Source organism: Zeus faber (genome assembly GCF_960531495.2).
Source record: "Zeus faber genome assembly, chromosome: 7".
NCBI lineage: Eukaryota > Metazoa > Chordata > Actinopteri > Zeiformes > Zeidae > Zeus > Zeus faber.
In genome coordinates, this window is record NC_137203.1 from 10459329 (window position 1) to 10478350 (window position 19022).

The following is a 19022-nucleotide window of genomic DNA, read 5'->3' on the forward strand; positions in this document are numbered from 1 at the left end:
GCTCGTCAACTTCTCCAAAATGAGGATGGTATGTAAGGCCTGGTCGTTGATGTCAGCGTGAGCGCACATGGACAGCGCCCCATGCACACGCACATACACACATACACCGTACGCGTATGTACCTACACGCAAGCACGCACGCACACACACACACACACACACACACACACACACACACAGACGCAAATCAGCAGCGCCTTGTGTTCCACAGATTTCCCACATCATCAGAGAAATCCGCCAGTTCCAGCAAACCCCGTACAGGATCGAGCACCAAGTCAAGGTACTGATCTTTGCAAAAACTCCCCTTCTTGGTTTTCATTTTTCCACTTGTTTTTGGTTTCCCCGATGATTTGATTGAAACAACACTATTGAGTCGGCAGTGGGAAATTTCGTTCCTACTGAACAATGTGAAATCAAGCTTTTACACGGTCTAAAGCCCTTAAACCTTATTTACTTATTACCTACCCTGTCTCAGAATCTGAATAAACCTTTATTGAGAAAAGGCATCTACATGGACAGTACATTTCACTGGGTGGATTTGTGATGTATGGTTGAACAAAATATAGAATAATAACAAAGTAAAACACAAAATAAATGTGATGGCTGTGGTAATACAGGTAAGGTAGTAGTACCCTAGATAGAAGAAATAGAATTACATTACGTGAGGTGGAATATGAATGTTAAGTATATATGAATGTGATACAGGTATCTCCATGATTAATATTCTCAGGCATCCTCCCGCCTTTAAATGTAAGGACTCATATTCTAAATCTCCACGCCGCTTGGCGACGCAGCGTGTTTTAAAGGGTCCATTAAAGCCGGTTCACCCACTGCGTCCTGCGTCCAGGTGACCCAGTACCTGCTGGACAAGACGCTGATCATGGACGAGGACACGCTCTACGACCTGTCCCTGAAGATCGAGCCCCGGCTGCCGGCCTGAGGGACCGCTGCGCTGCCCCCACTCCCCCCCCCCCCCCTCCACCCCCACCACCACCACCACCACCACCACCACCACCACCACCACCAAAGTCACACCAACGAAGAAGTTGAAGCGGAGAGGAAAGAGAGAGATTTGAGGATGATGAGGGACGGTTATGACGGGTGGGGTTAGGGACGAGCATTGGGTGGAGAACAGAGGCCGAGAAAAGGTGAGTGGGAGGAGGACGGAAGCGAGGGGAGCAGTCCCCCCTCGTTGAAAAAGACCGACGCGCGGGCGGCGGAGGGGTGGGGTGGTGTGGGCTGGGGGCGGTTGCACCCACACGGAGTTGGAGGGTGTGGAGTTCCAGAACGTTCCGGAACGTTCTCTTCCGTCCGTCCGAGGACACGCAGGGGCCCGCGGCGATCGGGAAAAGGGTCTCGAATGTTTCTTGGAGGGGTCGACGACGAGATGTAGCATGTACAGGGGAGGAAGTCCGTCCGAGCTCCGCCGTCTCTGTGCTTATCGTGTGTGTGTGTGTGTGTCTGTGTGTGTGTGTGTGTGCGCGTGTGTGTTTATGCGCCAACATACTGGAGCTAAAAAAACCGCTTTGGGTCAGTCGTTCGTGATGGTCACCGCATCCATTTGCATGACTGATTTTAACTGGGGGGCGGGTGTTAAAAACGGCCTTCAACCTGATCCGACCCAGGCTCACCTTCCAAGGCACCGCGTACCTCAGCAAGCAAAAAAAACAACAAAAAGAAAAGGACAAGTACGTCTCCAAGTCCTTAAATATGACGCGGATAGGATAGACGCCCTCCATTCAGAAAACAAAGAATCAAATCATCAAACCGAAAGAAATTGAAGTAAATATGTCGAAAAAGTGGCTGTATTTTTTGGGAGATCTTTAGTCAGTTTCTGCCCGTTTGGCAACTGGGCATTTTCTTTTATTATTTTTATTATTTAAGTCCACTCGAATGGTAAGATGTTGTTAGGTGCCTTCTTATAATGATGATGAATTAGCCCCTCCACTGCCAAATCTAACCTACGACAAGGGATTTTAGTGAAGAAAAAAAACAAAAAACACACCAAAATGTTTGAAATATTTAATCTTGATGCACAGTTTCATTGAACTCATTTAAATTGTACTTTTATTGCCTCTCTGTTGACAGGTGTATGCTAAACAGTAGCACGTTAGTGAAAAACAGTCCAAGTTCTGCAGCAAATGTCTCCCCCTAGTGTTTAGACTTTGTTACAACATGAAGCTTTGCAGTTTCGCGTGTGATTTTATTTTTAATTTTTTGCTTTGATGAAAAAAACAACAACAACAACAAAAAAAAAAAAAAAAACAACGAAAATGCAGTCCTGTGTACTGGTATGTAATTTCTGGATGTAGGATGAGGTCGTCTTTGCACTCTCTGAGATGTAGCTTTGCCTGAATGACAAGATGAAATGTTATTTTCCATGTTATTTATTTCCTGAGACATTTATGGTATTTTGTATATAGTGACATTACACATATCACATAAGAGATGAAGTCAAAGCATCGAGTTATTATGCTGTGGATACTGATTTTCTTTTTTTAATTTTTATTATTATTGTTTTCTTTCTAGACTTCCTTTTTGAAATTTTCATTTTGCATCCTTAACACTTTATAGTAAAAAAAAAAAAGAAAAGAAACAACTCTGTTGGAACTGAATTCAGAAGAAAAAAATATATGAATATATGTATTTTAAGGTTTGGGGAAGGAAATGTAGCATTTCAATAACGACCCAATTTGGTTTCTAACACTGCAGCATTCCTGTCTGATGAACATTGTTTTCCTGCACGAACCTACAGCTGCATGTTGAGCATGTCTGTCTTAAACCCACTGTACCTTCTCTATATAGATATATATATATATATACAATAAATACATATATAATACTACTGTCTACTGATCATGGACTGAAAAGATGATATCACCCATCAAACCAGTGGTCTCAAACTCAAACGACCTGGGGGCCACTGAGCAGGTTGTCTTCTAGAGGGGGGCCATGTTGAGCTTTAAGGGAAAACTGCCCTGTTTTGTTTGTTTTGTTTGGGGTTTTTTTTTTTTTCTCCCGCACTTTAGTGAATCGCCTCTTAATCCTGTTAGAAAGAGCTTTCTTATGATCTATTTAATTCTGTTTTTTATTTTAATAACATTTAAAGTACATTTGTGTGGATTAAATAAGCATTAGTGATTTGAAAAAATGATCTGCGGGCCAATATGATCAATATTTTATCGCCACGTAGCGCGGCACATTAAAATTGTCCAGCCGGGCGGATGTGGCCCCCGGGCCTGTCGTTTGAGACCCCTGCGTTAAAGTCAAGGCAAGTTTTGTCCAATTTCTCTTGCAGTACGTCAATTGTTTTCTGAGGCTTCGGTGCCAAATTTAGAAACACATTATAACACCCTCTCGACTTGAATTTGTCTCGCATTTTATTGGAGGAAATGTTTGTACGCTCTATGTTCTGGGTTAATAATTAATCCCTTTAAAACTGTGGCTGTTACTTCTGGGTGTCAGAAAAAAAAACAGTTTGGGGTAAACTGGAAGTTTTGTTTGTTTGGTGTTTGGCCTTGTTTGTGCGTTTGTTTACTTGTTACTTGCTATTTTTTTTTTTTTTTTACGTTGTAGGTGCAGGGGAAATAAAATTCTACATGCCTTAAGTGTTTGGAGTGTTTTCTTAATTGCCCGTGTCAGGTTTTGTGTGGTGTCAGCGCTGCTCGAGGGCCAAATAAAAGATTTCCCATAACAGTATTGAGAGGAGAGATAACAGTTCAATCTTTTTTTTTTTCTCCGCTTTGTCAGGGACAGTAGGTATCGCTTGGTGCAATGGTGTGCCTCTAAAATCCTTAGTAGGAGCCATTTCAAGCAGAAGCTTTTCTCCGAGATGTGAAAATGATTTATTTCGATTTTTAAAGTCGGTGGATCGGCCGCCTCACACCACAAAGAACACCTTTGTGTTCCTTTTACTTTTATCCCAACAGAGGTGACATAAGGTGAGTTAAATCGTGTTAATAGTATTCTAGTAATACTAGAAATAGTATTATAATGCAATAACAGCCTATGATAGTCATAGTGCTGATTATCACAATGTGCACTTACCTGAATCCCACCCCACGGATGAATTAATTGTAATCTTGTTTTTCTTATTTTGATAACAGCATTGGATCGAAAGAATAAAAGGTTGAGAACTTAGTGCTGTGACTTTTACTTAAAAAAATCCTGAATGACAGCTCCTCCAAACCCGTCCTCATAACATCTGTACTTTGTTAAGCACAATATACCTTATTATGTAAATAATATAAAAACAACAGTTGCTTGCTGCAGTTTGTTAACATAATCAAGTTGTTGATGCTGCTGATGTGTGTCTCACAACCCAGGATCCGAGGTGCTTTCTGGGTTTATAATTGGCTTCTGAAGCCAATTATAAACCCAGAAGCTGCGGCCCCCTCGTGGCCAGGATCGGAATTACACCTGACCTGTCTGCGTCGCCTGGTCACTGTTGGTTATCTAATCTGTTCCCTTTACACTTCCGTAATCCCATTTCCAATAGGGGAATCCGTCACCTGGTCTGTTATAAATATGCATTATACATTTAAATTTATTTTAAGTTTTTGCAACATTGATTTTATATTGGCATTAGGGATTCATCTTAAATTCTTATTTTAACAAAAGGAATGAAAGACTCCCATGGGAGAGCAAAGTCCAAGTAGTGTCTTCATTATGGCTCAGAGACATAACATCAGAGAGAGCGAAAGGGAGGGGGAGGAAGAGAAAGAGAGGGAAAGAGAGAGTAAGAGATGGAGATGGAGAAAACGGGGAGAGGGAGATAGAGAGAGAGAGAGAGAGGGAGGGAGAGAGAGAGGGAGGAAAGGTGGAGAGAGAGAGAGAGTGAGGAAAGGGGTTATATGTTCCTGTGTGAGTGAATGGTGCTGCGTACGTGGGTGTGTGTGTGTGTGTGTGTGCGTACGTGGGTGTGTGTGCGTGCGTGCGTGTACGTGTGTGCGGCCTGCATGGCATGCCCCGGCCATCGCCGTAGCTATGCAGCACGTACCATCGCCACCGTGCAGCGACTGTTGTTCCCCGAGGACGAACGTACACTTAATTATAGCACCAACGTCCTCAAACGGTGGCGTTCAGTCTCTCTCGCGTCTCCTGTGTCCAAACGAATGCGTCGACGGGGGCCGCGACGAGACAAGCTCGGAGAGCGTTTTCAGCCGTGAATCAGATGAGCAATTGATTGGCCAATCAAGCTGGAAGTGTGTGCGCTGCCTCCCACAGTGATTAGAGCGGCTCAGCCCGAGTGGAAGGGCAGGGGAGGAGCGGAGTCAGGTGGAGTGTCGCGTCGCATCCGAGAGCATTGTTTCCCAGCGGGGGGTTTAAGGGCATTATGGGAGATTAGCCAACTCCACTCATGTTTCTTCCGGGGACGTGAATAAATGAGCGAGTGAAAATCCCCGATTAGTGCAGCACCGTAACCCTTTTATTATCAAATACAAATACTGCAGCAGCGTAATGGTAAAAACACCCAAACCTGTTGTAAAGGAAGGGAAAGGATACGACACATATGGATGAACATTAAAAGCAAACTTCTCATTGTTGAGATTGAACTTTTTTTCATTGAACACTCCATTGTAGTGGGTCTCTGTGTGTGTGTGTGTGTGTGTGTGTGTGTGTGTGTGTGTGTGTGTGTGTGTGTGTGTGTATGTGTGTGTGTGCGTGCGCGCATGTGCGTACGCCGTGTGTGTGTGTGTGTGTGTGTGTGTGTGTGTGTGTGTGTGTGTGTCTGTGTGTGTGTGTGTGTGTGTGTGTGTGCGTTCACGGTCGTGAAAGCGGCCGGGAGGTCGGGGGCGACGGAGGTGAAAGCCGGCGATGAGGTGATGAAGCGCTCAAGCGATAAAGTGATGAAGCAATGAAGTGATGAAGCGATGAAGCGATGAAGCGATGAAGCGCGCGTGCCGGTGTGTGGAGGCAGACGCACATGTTGAGTGACAGGAGAAAGAGGATTTCCCGTCTGTTGCCTGGGAGCTAATCCCGAGCCGAGAACCCCGTCCCTGTCCTCGTCCCCTTCTCTCTCTCCCCCCCCTCCCCCCGTCTCTCTCTCTGTCTCCGTTCATCTATATGACATGGGAGACTTAATAAAAAGCAGTCGGGTGGACCCCGTGGTGTACCACACGGAACAATCCTTGGACCCTTCTTTTCTTTCCCCTGTGCGCCCATACCTCTGTATGTCTGTCTCTCTCTCTTCCTCACTCTCTCTGTCCTATATCTCTATCTCCCTACCCCCCTCTCTCTTTCCCTCCCTCCCCCCTCCCTCCCTCCCTCTCTCTGATCCTGCCACCGGTGGCTCCTCTGCTCTCATTCTGCAGATTGAGCCTCCGAGGACCGACCTGCAGGAACCTCCTCCCTACGAGCTCTGTTCTCCCGGTGAACTCCAGGTGAGACGCGTCTTCTCCGCCTTCTCCTCCCTCGCGCTTTCTCCTTTATCTTCCTCCGCTTTCGCACCCATTTTATGACCGAATGCCCCCCCACCCCCCATGGACCGGACCTCGATGATGTTTAAGAAGAATGAATGAGTCAGCGCGTGAACCGTTTTGAGGCCTAGCGCTCAGGGTCTACGCCTGCCCTGTCAGTCCTAGAAAGAACCATGAAGGCATTGCTTTGTTTCCCAGGCGTGTGTTTGGTCTTTCCTTAATATCTCTCTCTCTCTGCTTGCCCTTGGAGGGGGTGGACTAAGGATACTGCAGAGCCTTAAGAGCATCCGCCTGAATTAGGGTCTTCTTAGAGACCTAGTCATCTTACTGACCACCTGTTAGCCACCGGTCCCTCAACGGTTTCCTGAACCTCAAGTTCCTCCGCCATCCTGTATCTAACACACATTTTAGAATCTTCCCTTTTACGACAGCCAACAAACACGACAGCAAAAGCCAAACTAGCTTGTGGAGACCTGTTTTTTAAGGAGATGTCCCTTGTGTCCCCGTCGCTTGACCCGACCTCTATATACGTGGAAACCATTTTCCCAACGGGGCAGGCGCTAATCGTCTGCAAACACCCCCCTCCCCCGTCCGTCCTTCACCTAAGTCTTCACACCTCTCCCGCAGGCCCCCCTGCCCTCCTCCACTTCTCCATCTTCCACTGTCCTCCGGCCTCATTCACAAACTTTCTTCGCCGGTTCTCCTGCCTCATGATCCATCCATCCGTCCATCCATCCATCCGTCCATGCATCCATCCATCCATCTGTACTGTTCTATGATGTGCTTTTGCCCGCCACACTTCGCTTCCCACCTTGGGGCTTAGATCTTTTGCTCGTATGCCCTCGTCACACTTAATTTATTGCCCTCTCCGCCACCCGCCCCCCACCCGCCCGCCCCCGCCCCCTCACCTGCCCCCGCTTTCCTCCATTACCCGTCTGCTCGGAGCTCAGCCTCAGCCGACTAGTCCAGAATGTCGGAGGCGATCATGCGCTGTCTAGGAATGATGCCAACACTGAGCTGACAAGCTGGTACCAAAGCTTAACCTCACCCCTCGCTGCTATTAATACTGTGTGTGTGTATGTGTGTGTGTGTGTGTGTGTGTGTGTGTGTGTGTGTGTGTGTGTGTGTGTGTGTGTGTGTGTGTGTGTGTGTGTGTGTGTGTGTGTGTGTGTGTGTGTGTGTGTGTGTGTGTGTGCGCGTGTGTGTGTGCGTGTGTGTGTGTTGGGGCTTTGATTTGCCGAAACTTAAAAGTGCAAAGACACAAACGGAGGAAGACGGGCCGATAGAAACCTCTCAACCTCTGGAAACGATCGTTTTCTTTTTTCATTCCACTGACTCCATGGTATGCGGCCTTTGTTTTGAAATTCCTCCCTTTATTTCTACGCTGTATATCTGGGACGTTCGTCGCAAAATAATTAAGCTCCAGTCACCCGCGCTGTGGACCGCTGCCCTATTCCACTGTAATTATCGGAATGATACGATTTTGAAAGTGGCCAGTGATGTCGCACCGGAGGAGCAGCGGAACGCATCCTCAGATCCAATCACAGGTCGTTGCGGCCGGCTGACCTCTACCGGCCGACGGGAAGGAAAATCCTGTCTGGCTCTATCGGCTTCTAGAACCATCCAAGCGCATGCATGTTCACGCCGCAGGTGTATCCGTTACTTAATCCTTTTACGCTCCACACATAATGTCGTTGGCGTTGAGCTGATTGTGTCTGATTGCGTCCTTGTGTGTGTGCACACATGCACGTTAGAATAAGCCGCCTGTCTGAGACCAAAAGGGAATATCACATTTTTATTACATTAAATATATTCAATGTGTCAATGTGAGTTAATCCCAATCCCTGTATCTAGCTGTTTAAATTATTACTATTTAAATTGCTGCTGGTCTGGAACCTTATCTCGAAAACAAAGAAAGTGCAGATGGGCAGGTTAACAAAAGAGGCTGAAGTAAAATCCTGTTGGCTGCTCGTGGTCAGCCAGGGGGGAAATATTCCTGAATCAACCTTTAAATTGGTGAAGTCAAAGCTTGGAGCTTGGTCATGCCGGGAAGGGTCGTGTGCATTGGGCCGCAGGTATTTTATGATTTTTTGCTGTTTTGGCGTATTATGAAACGTCCGCTTTTTTTTGTAAAGATAAATATTCTGAGCAAATACGGACAGGCCTGTGGTTTTATTTCAAGTAATTCGTAACATGTGAACGTGTGCTGCTATATTGCAAGCATTTCAAGTAGTCAAAATGCTGCGTTTCAAAGTGACGTTCAACGGTCGCATAGCAACAAGAGCCACATCCACTTAGACACGAGGGTGCTTAATTGTTTTGCAAAAGAACTCCCCAACCCAGTCAAAACTAATTCCGTGACTTTTCCAGCTAAAGGTTAGAAAGCCGCGCGTTTCCGCTCTCCCTCTGTGAGACGAGGCAGGCCTTGACAATCTGATCCCATTTCCCGGCCCCTTCCGCTCATCCGCCCTGGCATTCAGCCACAGCGCGTCTATGCCCTGCTGAAGTTCAGGGGTAGTGGAGTTGCCCTGCCAAAAAGCAAAATGTCCATCATTGACGTTTCAGGCATCCCAATTAAACCCTAACCATGCTCATCCCATGCAACCAGTTGTGGATTCCCCCGAACAGCGGGCGATATTATATGGTGTCATTTCATACATCTGGGGATTTTTTTTTTTTTTTACATTATCATCAATGTATTGGATTTTCCTTAACAAGCAACCACATTTTTAAAACGAGCCGTAAAAGCACAACCTCTCAAAGGTTTCAAGCTACTACTGTTATGCTCACTGACTCGGATGTGAACCCATAGGCACACCCAGACACAAAAACAATCAGGTAAGAAGTCCACAAGGTTTATCCCGAAAAAACAGGCATGGGTCATAACCAGGAGATCAGAGACTTATCTGGCAGGGATCAGGCTGGGAATCAGGGTCCAGGGAATCAGGCAGAGGTATGGACAGAAGGTGCAGGAAACAGGTAGTAGTAGTGCGGGAGCGCTCAACGTAATTCAAGAGACAATTTGGCAGAGAGCAAAGGGAAGTGGAATGATAGTTACACTGAGGGACTAACAAGGGAATGAGCTGCAGACGGGGGAAACCAGGTGAAGGGAAGGGAGAGAGACAGCAAATCTTAATACTGGGAGATCAGGTAGGTTTCATGACAACTACGAAACTACTCAAAAACGACTCAACTAGAACTAATCAAAAAACAAGCACAAAGTCTCTTATTATAAGCGCACTTGGCAACGATGCTACATGTCGCCGTAATGCCAATTTTAATTCTCCGACCCCTCCTCAGGTAAAGCCCCGCTAAACCACCTCGCCATGGCAACTCAGTTCAGCCGACTGCTGTCCGGCCGCCATGCGGCAGTAATGCTGGCCAGCCTGGGAGCCAGCACGCTGGCGTCTGGATACCTGCTCACTGACAGCGCCGCCGCTGCCGAGAGGAAGACCCTCTATCCCCCCAGGTGTGTGTGTGTGTGTGTGTGTGTGTGTGTGTGTGTATATGCGTGTTTGTGTGTGTGTGTGTGTGTGTGTGTGTGTGTGTGTGTGTGTGTGTGTGTGTGTGTGTGTGTGTGTGTGTGTGTGTGTGTGAGCTGATATATCTTATCTTGTCAAAGCTCGTATGTTAATTGACTATTTTCTTTTGTGGAAGCATGTAAACTAGGCATAATAGTTAAAATCATTAGTTAAATTATCTTAAATCCATCTTCCACCTCAATGTAAGTGGCCGTGAGTAAGTAAGTACTGTAGCTCTATATACTTTATATACAGTAAGTAATCAATCCGGCATCAATATACCCACACAGGCAAAGCAATTGTGCCAACACAGTTTTAACTAAACCTGAGCCACTGAGGTGTTTGATTTCTTGTGCTTAACTGATCTCCCGCAGCGCTGACTTCCCTGACCTGAGGAAGCACAACAACTGCATGGCCACTGCCCTGACCCCGGCCATGTACGGCCGTCTGAGAGACAAGACCACCCCCAACAACTGGACCCTGGACCAGTGCATCCAGACCGGGGTGGACAACCCCGGCCACCCCTTCATCAAGACCGTGGGCATGGTGGCCGGGGACGAGGAGAGCTACGAGGTCTGCACCACCCTGCGACAGTGTGTGTTCGGGTTGTGGTGTTTGACGGGCGTCCTGATGGTGTTTGACGTTGTCGCTGCTCTGCCTCCAGGTGTTCGCGGAGCTCTTCGACCCCGTGATCAAGGACCGACACAACGGCTACGACCCCCGGACAATGAAGCACCCCACTGACCTGGATGCCTCCAAGGTGCAGAACGCATTATGTGTTCATTCTATCCATCCATTCATCCCTGCATCCACCCATCCATCCGTCCATCAGCCCACCCCCCCATCCCCCCACCCATCCATCCCTCCATCCAACCATCCATCCATCTACCCACCCATCCACCCATCCATCCACCCATCCATCCATCTACCCACCCATCCATCCATTCACCCATCCATCCATCTACCCACCCATCCATCCATTCACCTATCCATCCATCTACCCACCCATCCATCCATTCACAGACAGGCACCCCAGTGAAAAATGCCCCATTATATTTGTACAATATCTATTATCCATCCATCCATACATAATCCATCCATACACCCATCTATTCATCAATCCATTCTTGCATGCTTCCATCCACCCATCCATCCATCCATCCATCCATTCATGCATGCTTCCATCCATCCTTCCATCCATCCATCCATCCACCATCCATGCATCTATTCAGCTTAAGACAGGCCAAGCGATGCCATTTTAATAGATTCAAAAGAGATCATTATATTTACACACAATGTGCAATGAAATACTCATTGGTAGTCTCTGTGCAAGGAGGTAATTTAAATATAAATAAGAAAGAAGTTATAAAACAGGCACATGTTTACAAATGGTACACAGCTGCACAGCACATCTGTGCAGCTGTAAGGTGTGCAAGCAGGAAGGTAGCCAAGGATCTGAAGGCGGTGTCAGGGAAGTGAGAGGCATTACGAGGAGGTGTTGTGCAGTTAACTGCAGTAATTGCCAGGGTAATTTGTAGAAAATGTTTCATTGGGAAACATCTGAACCGGAATGAAAGATCGCACAAATTTAGCACAGAAGCCCGGTTTTAATGTGTTTCCAGACTGTGGTGGCGGGTGTGCTAAGAAAAACTGTCAATTTTCTACCGTTATGACTCTGTCCAGATGCGTTTCATTCCAATCCGTCTTTGTTCTCGTTCGAGTCTTCATTTCCACAACGTACGCCCTGTCCTCCTCGGTGGCTCTGTTCTCCTCATTTAAGCTTTATGTTCCGTTTGAACCTGCTGTTTGTCTGCACGTGAGGTTTGAAAATGTCTCTGGCGCGTCGGTTCAAAAGCGTGCTCCGTGAATAAAGCTCTCCGTGCGAAACCTTCGCGCCTCCGTTTCCTTTCAGATCACGTCGGGAATGTTCGACGAGCGCTTCGTGCTGTCGTCCCGCGTCCGCACCGGCCGCAGCATCCGCGGCCTCAGCCTCCCCCCGGCGTGCTCGCGCTCCGAGCGCCGCGAGGTGGAGCGCGTGGTGGTGACGGCTCTGGCCGGCCTCAAGGGGGACCTGACCGGGCGTTACTACAGCCTGGGAGAGATGACCGAACGGGAGCAGCAGCAGCTTATCGACGTGAGGAGGGGCACACACACACACACACACACACACACACACACACACACACAGTTAGTTTCCATACTCAGGTTCAATAATGACCGTTGACCTCTCTTTTCCTCGGATTGCTCTGTCTATTTACCGGCAAACAGGAGCACTTCCTGTTTGATAAGCCCGTGTCACCCCTGCTCACGGCAGCTGGGATGGCCAGAGACTGGCCTGATGCCCGTGGGCTCTGGTAAGGTTGGAAAAAAGTAGACCCCCCCCAGTAAATAGTGTTACTTGCTGCGGTAGTGGGTAGTGTAGCTAGTCTAGAACACATAGCCGGTAGACGATGTTCTCCTCTGGTGTCCCTTAAAGAGTCATATCCACTCTCAAACTTGCAAGAGAGTGTTGAAACGGCGAAACATCAGGGAAGGAAATGCATCCACAAACCTACATTCCCCACAAAGTAATGGTGGCACCAATGCCACGATTACTATGACAGTGTGTCGTATTTCCATTTGTTTAATATGTTAGTATTGGGGATCGCCTAGTCATTTGTTGATGACTGATTATCAATGCCACAGCTATTATACTATATCAGCTATTGATAATAAAGTGTTATAATAGTTATAATAAAGAACAGCAGTGTTTTAGGATTGAAGCTCACCTCGTGGACCTCCTTCTGACCCCGACTCTAGAACTTTACCTGTGGGGTAAAAAGCCATCAGTACCCCCACTGTATCCGCAGGGGTACCCACAGTTACCGTGTAGGGGTTCAGGGAGGGAGACTTTCGGGCAGTGAGGTGCCGACACGGCCGGGTTTTTATTATCACGGTCAACAAAAAGGCACGCTGGCCGCAAAATGAGGACATGAAACAGAATTATACCAAGTGAGCGTCGGGGTCCATCTCGGGATCTGGTCCGCGGGGTCTCGGCTCCTGCGCCACGCGATCCCCTTCTCTGCGAGACAACCAACACATAACAAAACTCTTCCAATCCGCGCCAATGGGGCTGACCCGGTACAGCTGCACCGACGGGAGACGAAGCCGGCAGCTTTCACCTGACCGACCGTGGCTTAACCACGCCCCCCTCGTCTGCCACTTTACCTTTTCACGTGTCGTCCATTAACACGTTCCCCAGCACCGCGCCCTGTTAATCTCCACCCTCTGTCCTCTGCTGAATCCTTATTTTTCCCTCTTATTGTGCTTCTCCCTCCCCTCGGCTGCTCACTCTTCAGGATCACTTCCTTTTTGATAAGCCCGTATCCCCCCTCCTCACCTGTGCCTTCATGGCCCGAGAGTGGCCGGACGCCAGAGGCATTTGGTATGGTATGCTGCATGGGCCTATTCCGCACCTGCGTGTGTGCTCGATTGACAATACTTAAGAAAGGAGGACTGATTATTTACAGTAATGGTGTCGTAAACCTTAATTGCGCTGAGCTCAGCGCAATTAAGGTTTATTAGCATGTGCTGCATTAGCATGTGCAAAATCGCGAGTTAACTTTTGTTGAACTCAAGGTCAATCCTCTAATTGTCTCAGGCACAACAACCAGAAGAACTTCCTGATCTGGGTCAACGAGGAGGACCACACCAGAGTCATCTCCATGGAGAAGGGAGGCAACATGAAGAGGGTGTTTGAGAGGTTCTGCCGAGGACTCAAACAGGTACGAGGACAAATCGGATCATTCCATGCCGTGTGGTGCGGCCTGGATGCATAGTCCCACCCAACCCAGTGGAAAGTCAACACACTGGATGAAATCAGATCATCCCATGCCTTGCGGTGCAGCCTGGATGCGTAGTCCCATCCCACCCCAGTGGAAAGTCAACACACTGAACAAAATCAGATCATTCCATGCCGTGCGGTGTGACCTGGATGCGTAGTCCCATCCCACCCCAGTGGAAAGTCAACACACTGAACAAAATCAGATCATTCCATGCTGTGTGGTACGGCCTGGATGCGTAGTCCCAGTCCCCCCCAGTGGAAAGTCAACACACTGGACAAAATCAGATCATTCCATGCCATGCGGTGTGACCTGGATGCGTAGTCCCAGACCACCCCAGTGGAAAGTCAACACACTGGTTTTCTCACGCAAAAGGAGAGTGAGGTTTGGCTTTGTTCTTCTGGGGCTGATAAATATTTCGGTTCTCAGAGTGATTTGTACTGGAAAATATCCCTTGTTATGAGTGGGTTGCCTGTGTGGCGTGTGCGAGCAGCAGTGACTCCCTGAGTGATGTGCTGCTCTGATGGTGTGACTTCCAGGTGGAGCAGCTGATCCAGGAGCGAGGCTGGGAGTTCATGTGGAATGAGCGTCTTGGGTACATTCTCACCTGCCCCTCTAACCTGGGCACCGGGCTCAGGGCCGGCGTGCACATTCGTCTCCCCCTCCTCAGCAGGGTAATGCAACGCGAAGCACAGAGGCGCAATTGTGCATAGTCTGCAGATTCTTTGCACAAGGACTACAAGTAGTGTTTTATCCTCCCTTTCATATCTTATACAATATCTTAGGTAGATAGATAATGTACCGTATTACACTGCCACTGCTGCAGCTGCATCTCCTGGGAATCAGTAAAGTTCCGTAGCACCTTCACTTATCGTGTGTTTTTGCTTCTCACGCCAGGACAACCGCTTCCCTAAGATTCTGGACAACATGAGGCTACAGAAGAGAGGCACCGGAGGGGTGGACACGGCCGCCAGCGGAGACACCTTCGACATCTCCAACAACGACCGTCTGGGGAAGTCAGAGGTAAACATGGAACCGTCAGGAGTGGGAGTGGGAGAGTGCTGTACAGAGCAAGCAGAAACAGGATGAGGAGAGGACGTCTAGCAAGTGTGGACGCGTGATTGCGGTGTTAAATGAAGAGCTCGCTGCCAGAGATAGACAAAGCCAACAGGGATGACAGACACTGATTACACACTTCACGCAAAAACAAACAAAACAAACAAGGACTTTTCACCAATCTGAGAATGTCTTCATAGATATTCAGCCCCCTAAGGATGCAATTCACAAAGCACCATTATTATTATTATTATTATTATTATTATTATTATTTATTTATTTATTTTTAATTTTTATTTATTATTATTTTTATTATTTTTTTATTATTATTATGTGTGTGTCCTCAGGTTGAGCTGGTGCAGATGCTGATCGACGGCGTCAACTACCTGATCGAATGCGAGAAGAGGCTGGAGAGGGGCCAGGACATTAAAGTCCCCTCGCCCATCGCCCAGTTTAGGAAGTAAACCTCACCACCGGCAGGAGACCGGGAGAGCGGGCCCTCCAGCCGCTGGTCGCTAAACTGTTGGTCTTATGTGTACGAGCTATTCATCACATGTAAACGGATATGTGTGTTAACATAAACGGTTCATGGGTTCTCCATAATAAATTCCTTTCATTCATTCCAATCGACAGTGCAACTCTTTCTTGACGCTGGGGGGAGGCAACCCGGCGGGTTGTCCTGGTAATGTGATATTAACCTGCTATTATCTCTCCTGCACAGTGATGGCAGAACCTACACCCTCGACACAGACAGTGCGGTACGGTACTCCATCCTTCCTCATGCTTCCTCCATCGCTCCTCCATTCTTCCTCATCCTCCTCCATCCTTCTTCCGCCCACCCTTCATCCTTCCTCCCCCCATACTTCCCCCATCTTTCCTAGATTCTTTCCTCCATCACTCCTCCATCCTTCCTCAATGCTTCCTCCATCCTTCCTCCATCCTTCTTCCATCCTTTCTCCATGCTTCCTCCATCCTTCCTCCATCCTTCTTCCATCCTTCCTCATTCATACTCCGTCCTTACTCCATTCATCTTCCATCAATCCTCATCTTTCCTCCATCCCTCCTCCATCTTTCTTCCATCTCTCATCTGTCCTTCCTTCATCCTTCTCAACCCCCCCTTCATCCTTCCTTACCATTCCTCCACCCCTCCTCCATCCTTCCTCTATCCCTCTTCCATCCTTCCTCCATCCTTCCTCCAACTGTCGTCTGATCTGCATCCCAGACGGTGAAGTCACAGAGGGGCCATGGCCCATGGCCAGCATGTGATTGGATACCGCTGGATTAGGCGACCTCCTGATCTTACAGATTTCAATAGTTCACAGTGTGAAACGGGAGTGAAACATGTAATAACTGCTGATGACATTATATAAGCAATTTATTAATATTGCCATTGTTCAATCGTTGGCTAACGCAGAACAGCAAAGCTAAATATCTGGATCAATACATTAAATCTCTATTTTAACACATCGGATCTCCTCTTAAAGCGTCTGCTATTTACTGCATGACTTGGGATTCACTAAAAGGCCGTCGCCTCCACAGGAGCCTTAATCCAGGTGTAGCTATGTACATCCCCAGGACCACACCCAGAACACAGAAGATCAGTGGGAAAGGTTCTAACAATTTAATTTTTTATAATCTTCAGTATTAATAAAGGCCTCTCACAAAAATAAATAATTATTATTACTATTGTTGTTGTTGTTTTTGTTGTTATTATTATAATTATTATTATCTTCATATGGTCAGATGGTCTCTTTAAATCCTGCCTGACAGAGAGCTAATTATTTCTATGTTGGTCTTTCTTTTCTGGCAACAGATTAATGACGTAACTCTAATAATGCAATTAGACACAGGAGAGCTCAGACGCTGTGTGTGTGTGTGTGTGTGTGTGTGTGTGTGTGTGTGTGTGTGTGTGTGTGTGTGTGTGTGTGTGTGTGTGTGTGTGTGTGTGTGTGTGTGTCTGTGTCTGTGTGTGTGTATGTGTGTGTGTCTGTGTGTGTGTGTGTGTGTGTGTGTGTGTGTGTGCGTGCGTGTGCGTGTGTGCATCCGCACTTTCTATTGATGACGTATTATTTATGTAATTTTAGCAATTGAAATTAGGTTGCAAAATGGGATTTAATAGGTGCATAAACAGGAGTAAATTGATATTCATACATATTTTACAAAGAGCCGCCATTGCGCCGCCATTACACCAAGTAAGATTGTGATGCTACATAGTGTATTTACAGGACGGCGTTATGTGAGCTGTAGTGTTCACAAAAAGGGGAATTTTCACGTCCTGTGCTTTTTGCAGTATTTGTCCAGGGTTCGGCCTCAGAGCAAACTCTTGGCCGGCTGATGGTCGGCCCATGACCTGTTGACACATGCAGGAGTGGCCCTTTTAGTCTCACAATAACCATATTGACATTTTATTGTTTTGGGTCCAAGTTGTTCGTTTCATTTTCTTGCGCAAACACAATATAATAAGCAGTTTGATTTTTAGATAAATAATGACTCGGCTAATAATCCTGTTTTTCTATGATACACCATGGGAAAACAGCAGGGCATGTTTATAGAAGCGGACTGAAGTATTGACATAAATGGGAACCTCAAGCGTCATTTGTCACAAGCTACTGAATAAAGGTTATAAAGGAAAACAGAAAAGCATGAGCACATACGACGTCGCAGTGCTGTTGAACACCAACCTCGTCACATCATCTGCAGGCTTTTCATCAGTTTCCCCGGTTGATTCTAAAAATGAAGCTGCTTGTGTTTTTGGCTTTCGTCTGCGTTACGCTGTCTACCGGTAAGAGCAGAATTAATAGCATTGTCCTCAGAGACGCAGGAAGTCGTGCAAGGAAGTGACATGTGTGCTCTGATCCTCCTGCAGCCGCCGGGTTACGGTGCTACACCTGTTGGGACGCGAATCCCGGGTCCTGCACCACGATTTGGAGCTGCGCCGAAGGACACGACCGCTGTTCCACCACCATCAGTGAGTGGAAATTGATTAAAAAAAAAAAAAAAAAAGTCTAGCTTTTTATCGAAATTGAAGTTGAATTGAATTGGTGTGGGCACAGACTTTCTCGGGCCCGTGCAGGTACAAAAAAAACAACAACAAAAAAACCCTGGAAAGGGCATTTCCCAAAGAAATTCTCACATTTGTATTGGAGTGAGGTGTATCAATGTACTTGCATTTCACTTTTTTCAATCTACAAAGGTCACCTATGGCTCTAAGATGAGTGACCAGTGCATGTGGTACACTGTTATTTGATTTTGATATTTCTACATCACGGGACTGTTGATAATCCTACACATTTTGCACATGACATCATTTATAGAGACCACAAACAATACATGAAATACAAGTCATAAATTAGAATAAGCATGACTAGAGAGGTGAATGCATACAAGAAAGAAGGAACACACATTAAGGCTAAAGTGCGCATGTGCAAGTGCCATTAGAGTAATCTCCAGTAACTAGATGACTTGCTTAAAATTCCCCAGTGTAAGGGGTTTCAGGTCCTTTTGGCGCGAATTCCAGGCGGAGGGGATAAAATCAGAAAAGGCATTTTTACCAAACTCAGTATGGACAGCTGAGCTCAGCAAAATCACATCACATCATATTAATTATGGAAAAAAAATCGTAAAGAAATATGGAAATAATACCGGAAATGATGTGCATTAATCATGGAGAAAAGACATCCACTCGTTGTATTTAATCTCCATCATGTATTATATTAGGTGAAGGGACGTTGAACATAAATCTAAATATTGCTCCAGACGTTCCCAGCTATTATCACGGTTTTCTTTCTCTTTCTTTTCCAGCCGCTGAAAACCTGATCACTAAAGAATGCATGAAAAGCGACTTTTGTAACACAGTGACCTCAGTGGGTCTGCGCTGCTGCGGTGGAGACCTGTGCAACGGAGTAAATCACATTTCACCCCAGCTCGTCCTCCTCCTGCTCGGGGCCTCGGTCGTCACGGCAACGCTGATTCGGTAAAAAAGATAAAGATCCCCTGTACAGAGGGGAGAAAGAGGAACAAGCCAGGGCGTTTAATCGCGTTATCGGTGTTTGGAACCCAGCGGTAGCAGCCGTCGCTTAAATAAATCCCCGCGTCCCCACGTGAGACACAATTTGCTCGTTTGTATTCTTTACAAACCGATATTAGATAAGGATTTCATCATGCGTTAAAATCAAAATTGTAATCTGATGTTTAGTGGGACTGTG

General features: G+C 46.9%; 2 protein-coding genes across 3 annotated transcripts in view; both read left to right on the top strand.

Moving 5' to 3' along the window:
• rasgrf2b (Ras protein-specific guanine nucleotide-releasing factor 2b) overlaps positions 1–940 on the top strand; it is a gene marked incomplete at both ends in the record, with an annotated part of 47710 nt that extends 46770 nt beyond the window's left edge. The window contains 3 exons of the mRNA XM_080004055.1: positions 1–28; positions 212–280; positions 848–940. The exon at positions 1–28 is cut by the window's left edge and continues 90 nt beyond it. Of these exons, the coding sequence (XP_079860181.1) occupies positions 1–28; positions 212–280; positions 848–940 (190 nt within the window). The remainder of the gene's footprint in view (positions 29–211; positions 281–847) is intronic.
• Positions 941–9745: 8805 nt separating this feature from the next.
• Positions 9746–15281, top strand: ckmt2b (creatine kinase, mitochondrial 2b (sarcomeric); the record flags this gene model as incomplete). 2 transcript variants are annotated; one of them, XM_080003828.1, is made up of 9 exons in its annotated part: positions 9746–9888; positions 10315–10513; positions 10605–10700; positions 11853–12074; positions 12209–12294; positions 13581–13704; positions 14301–14435; positions 14659–14784; positions 15165–15281. In XM_080003828.1, the coding sequence occupies 9 exons, from the start codon at positions 9746–9748 to the stop codon at positions 15279–15281; spliced, it is 1248 nt and encodes a 415-aa protein (XP_079859954.1). The 2 variants fall into 2 exon arrangements, with proteins under 2 accessions (XP_079859954.1, XP_079859955.1); XM_080003829.1 differs by lacking the exon at positions 12209–12294 and adding an exon at positions 13279–13364.
• Between the last annotated feature and the right edge of the window lie 3741 nt (positions 15282–19022).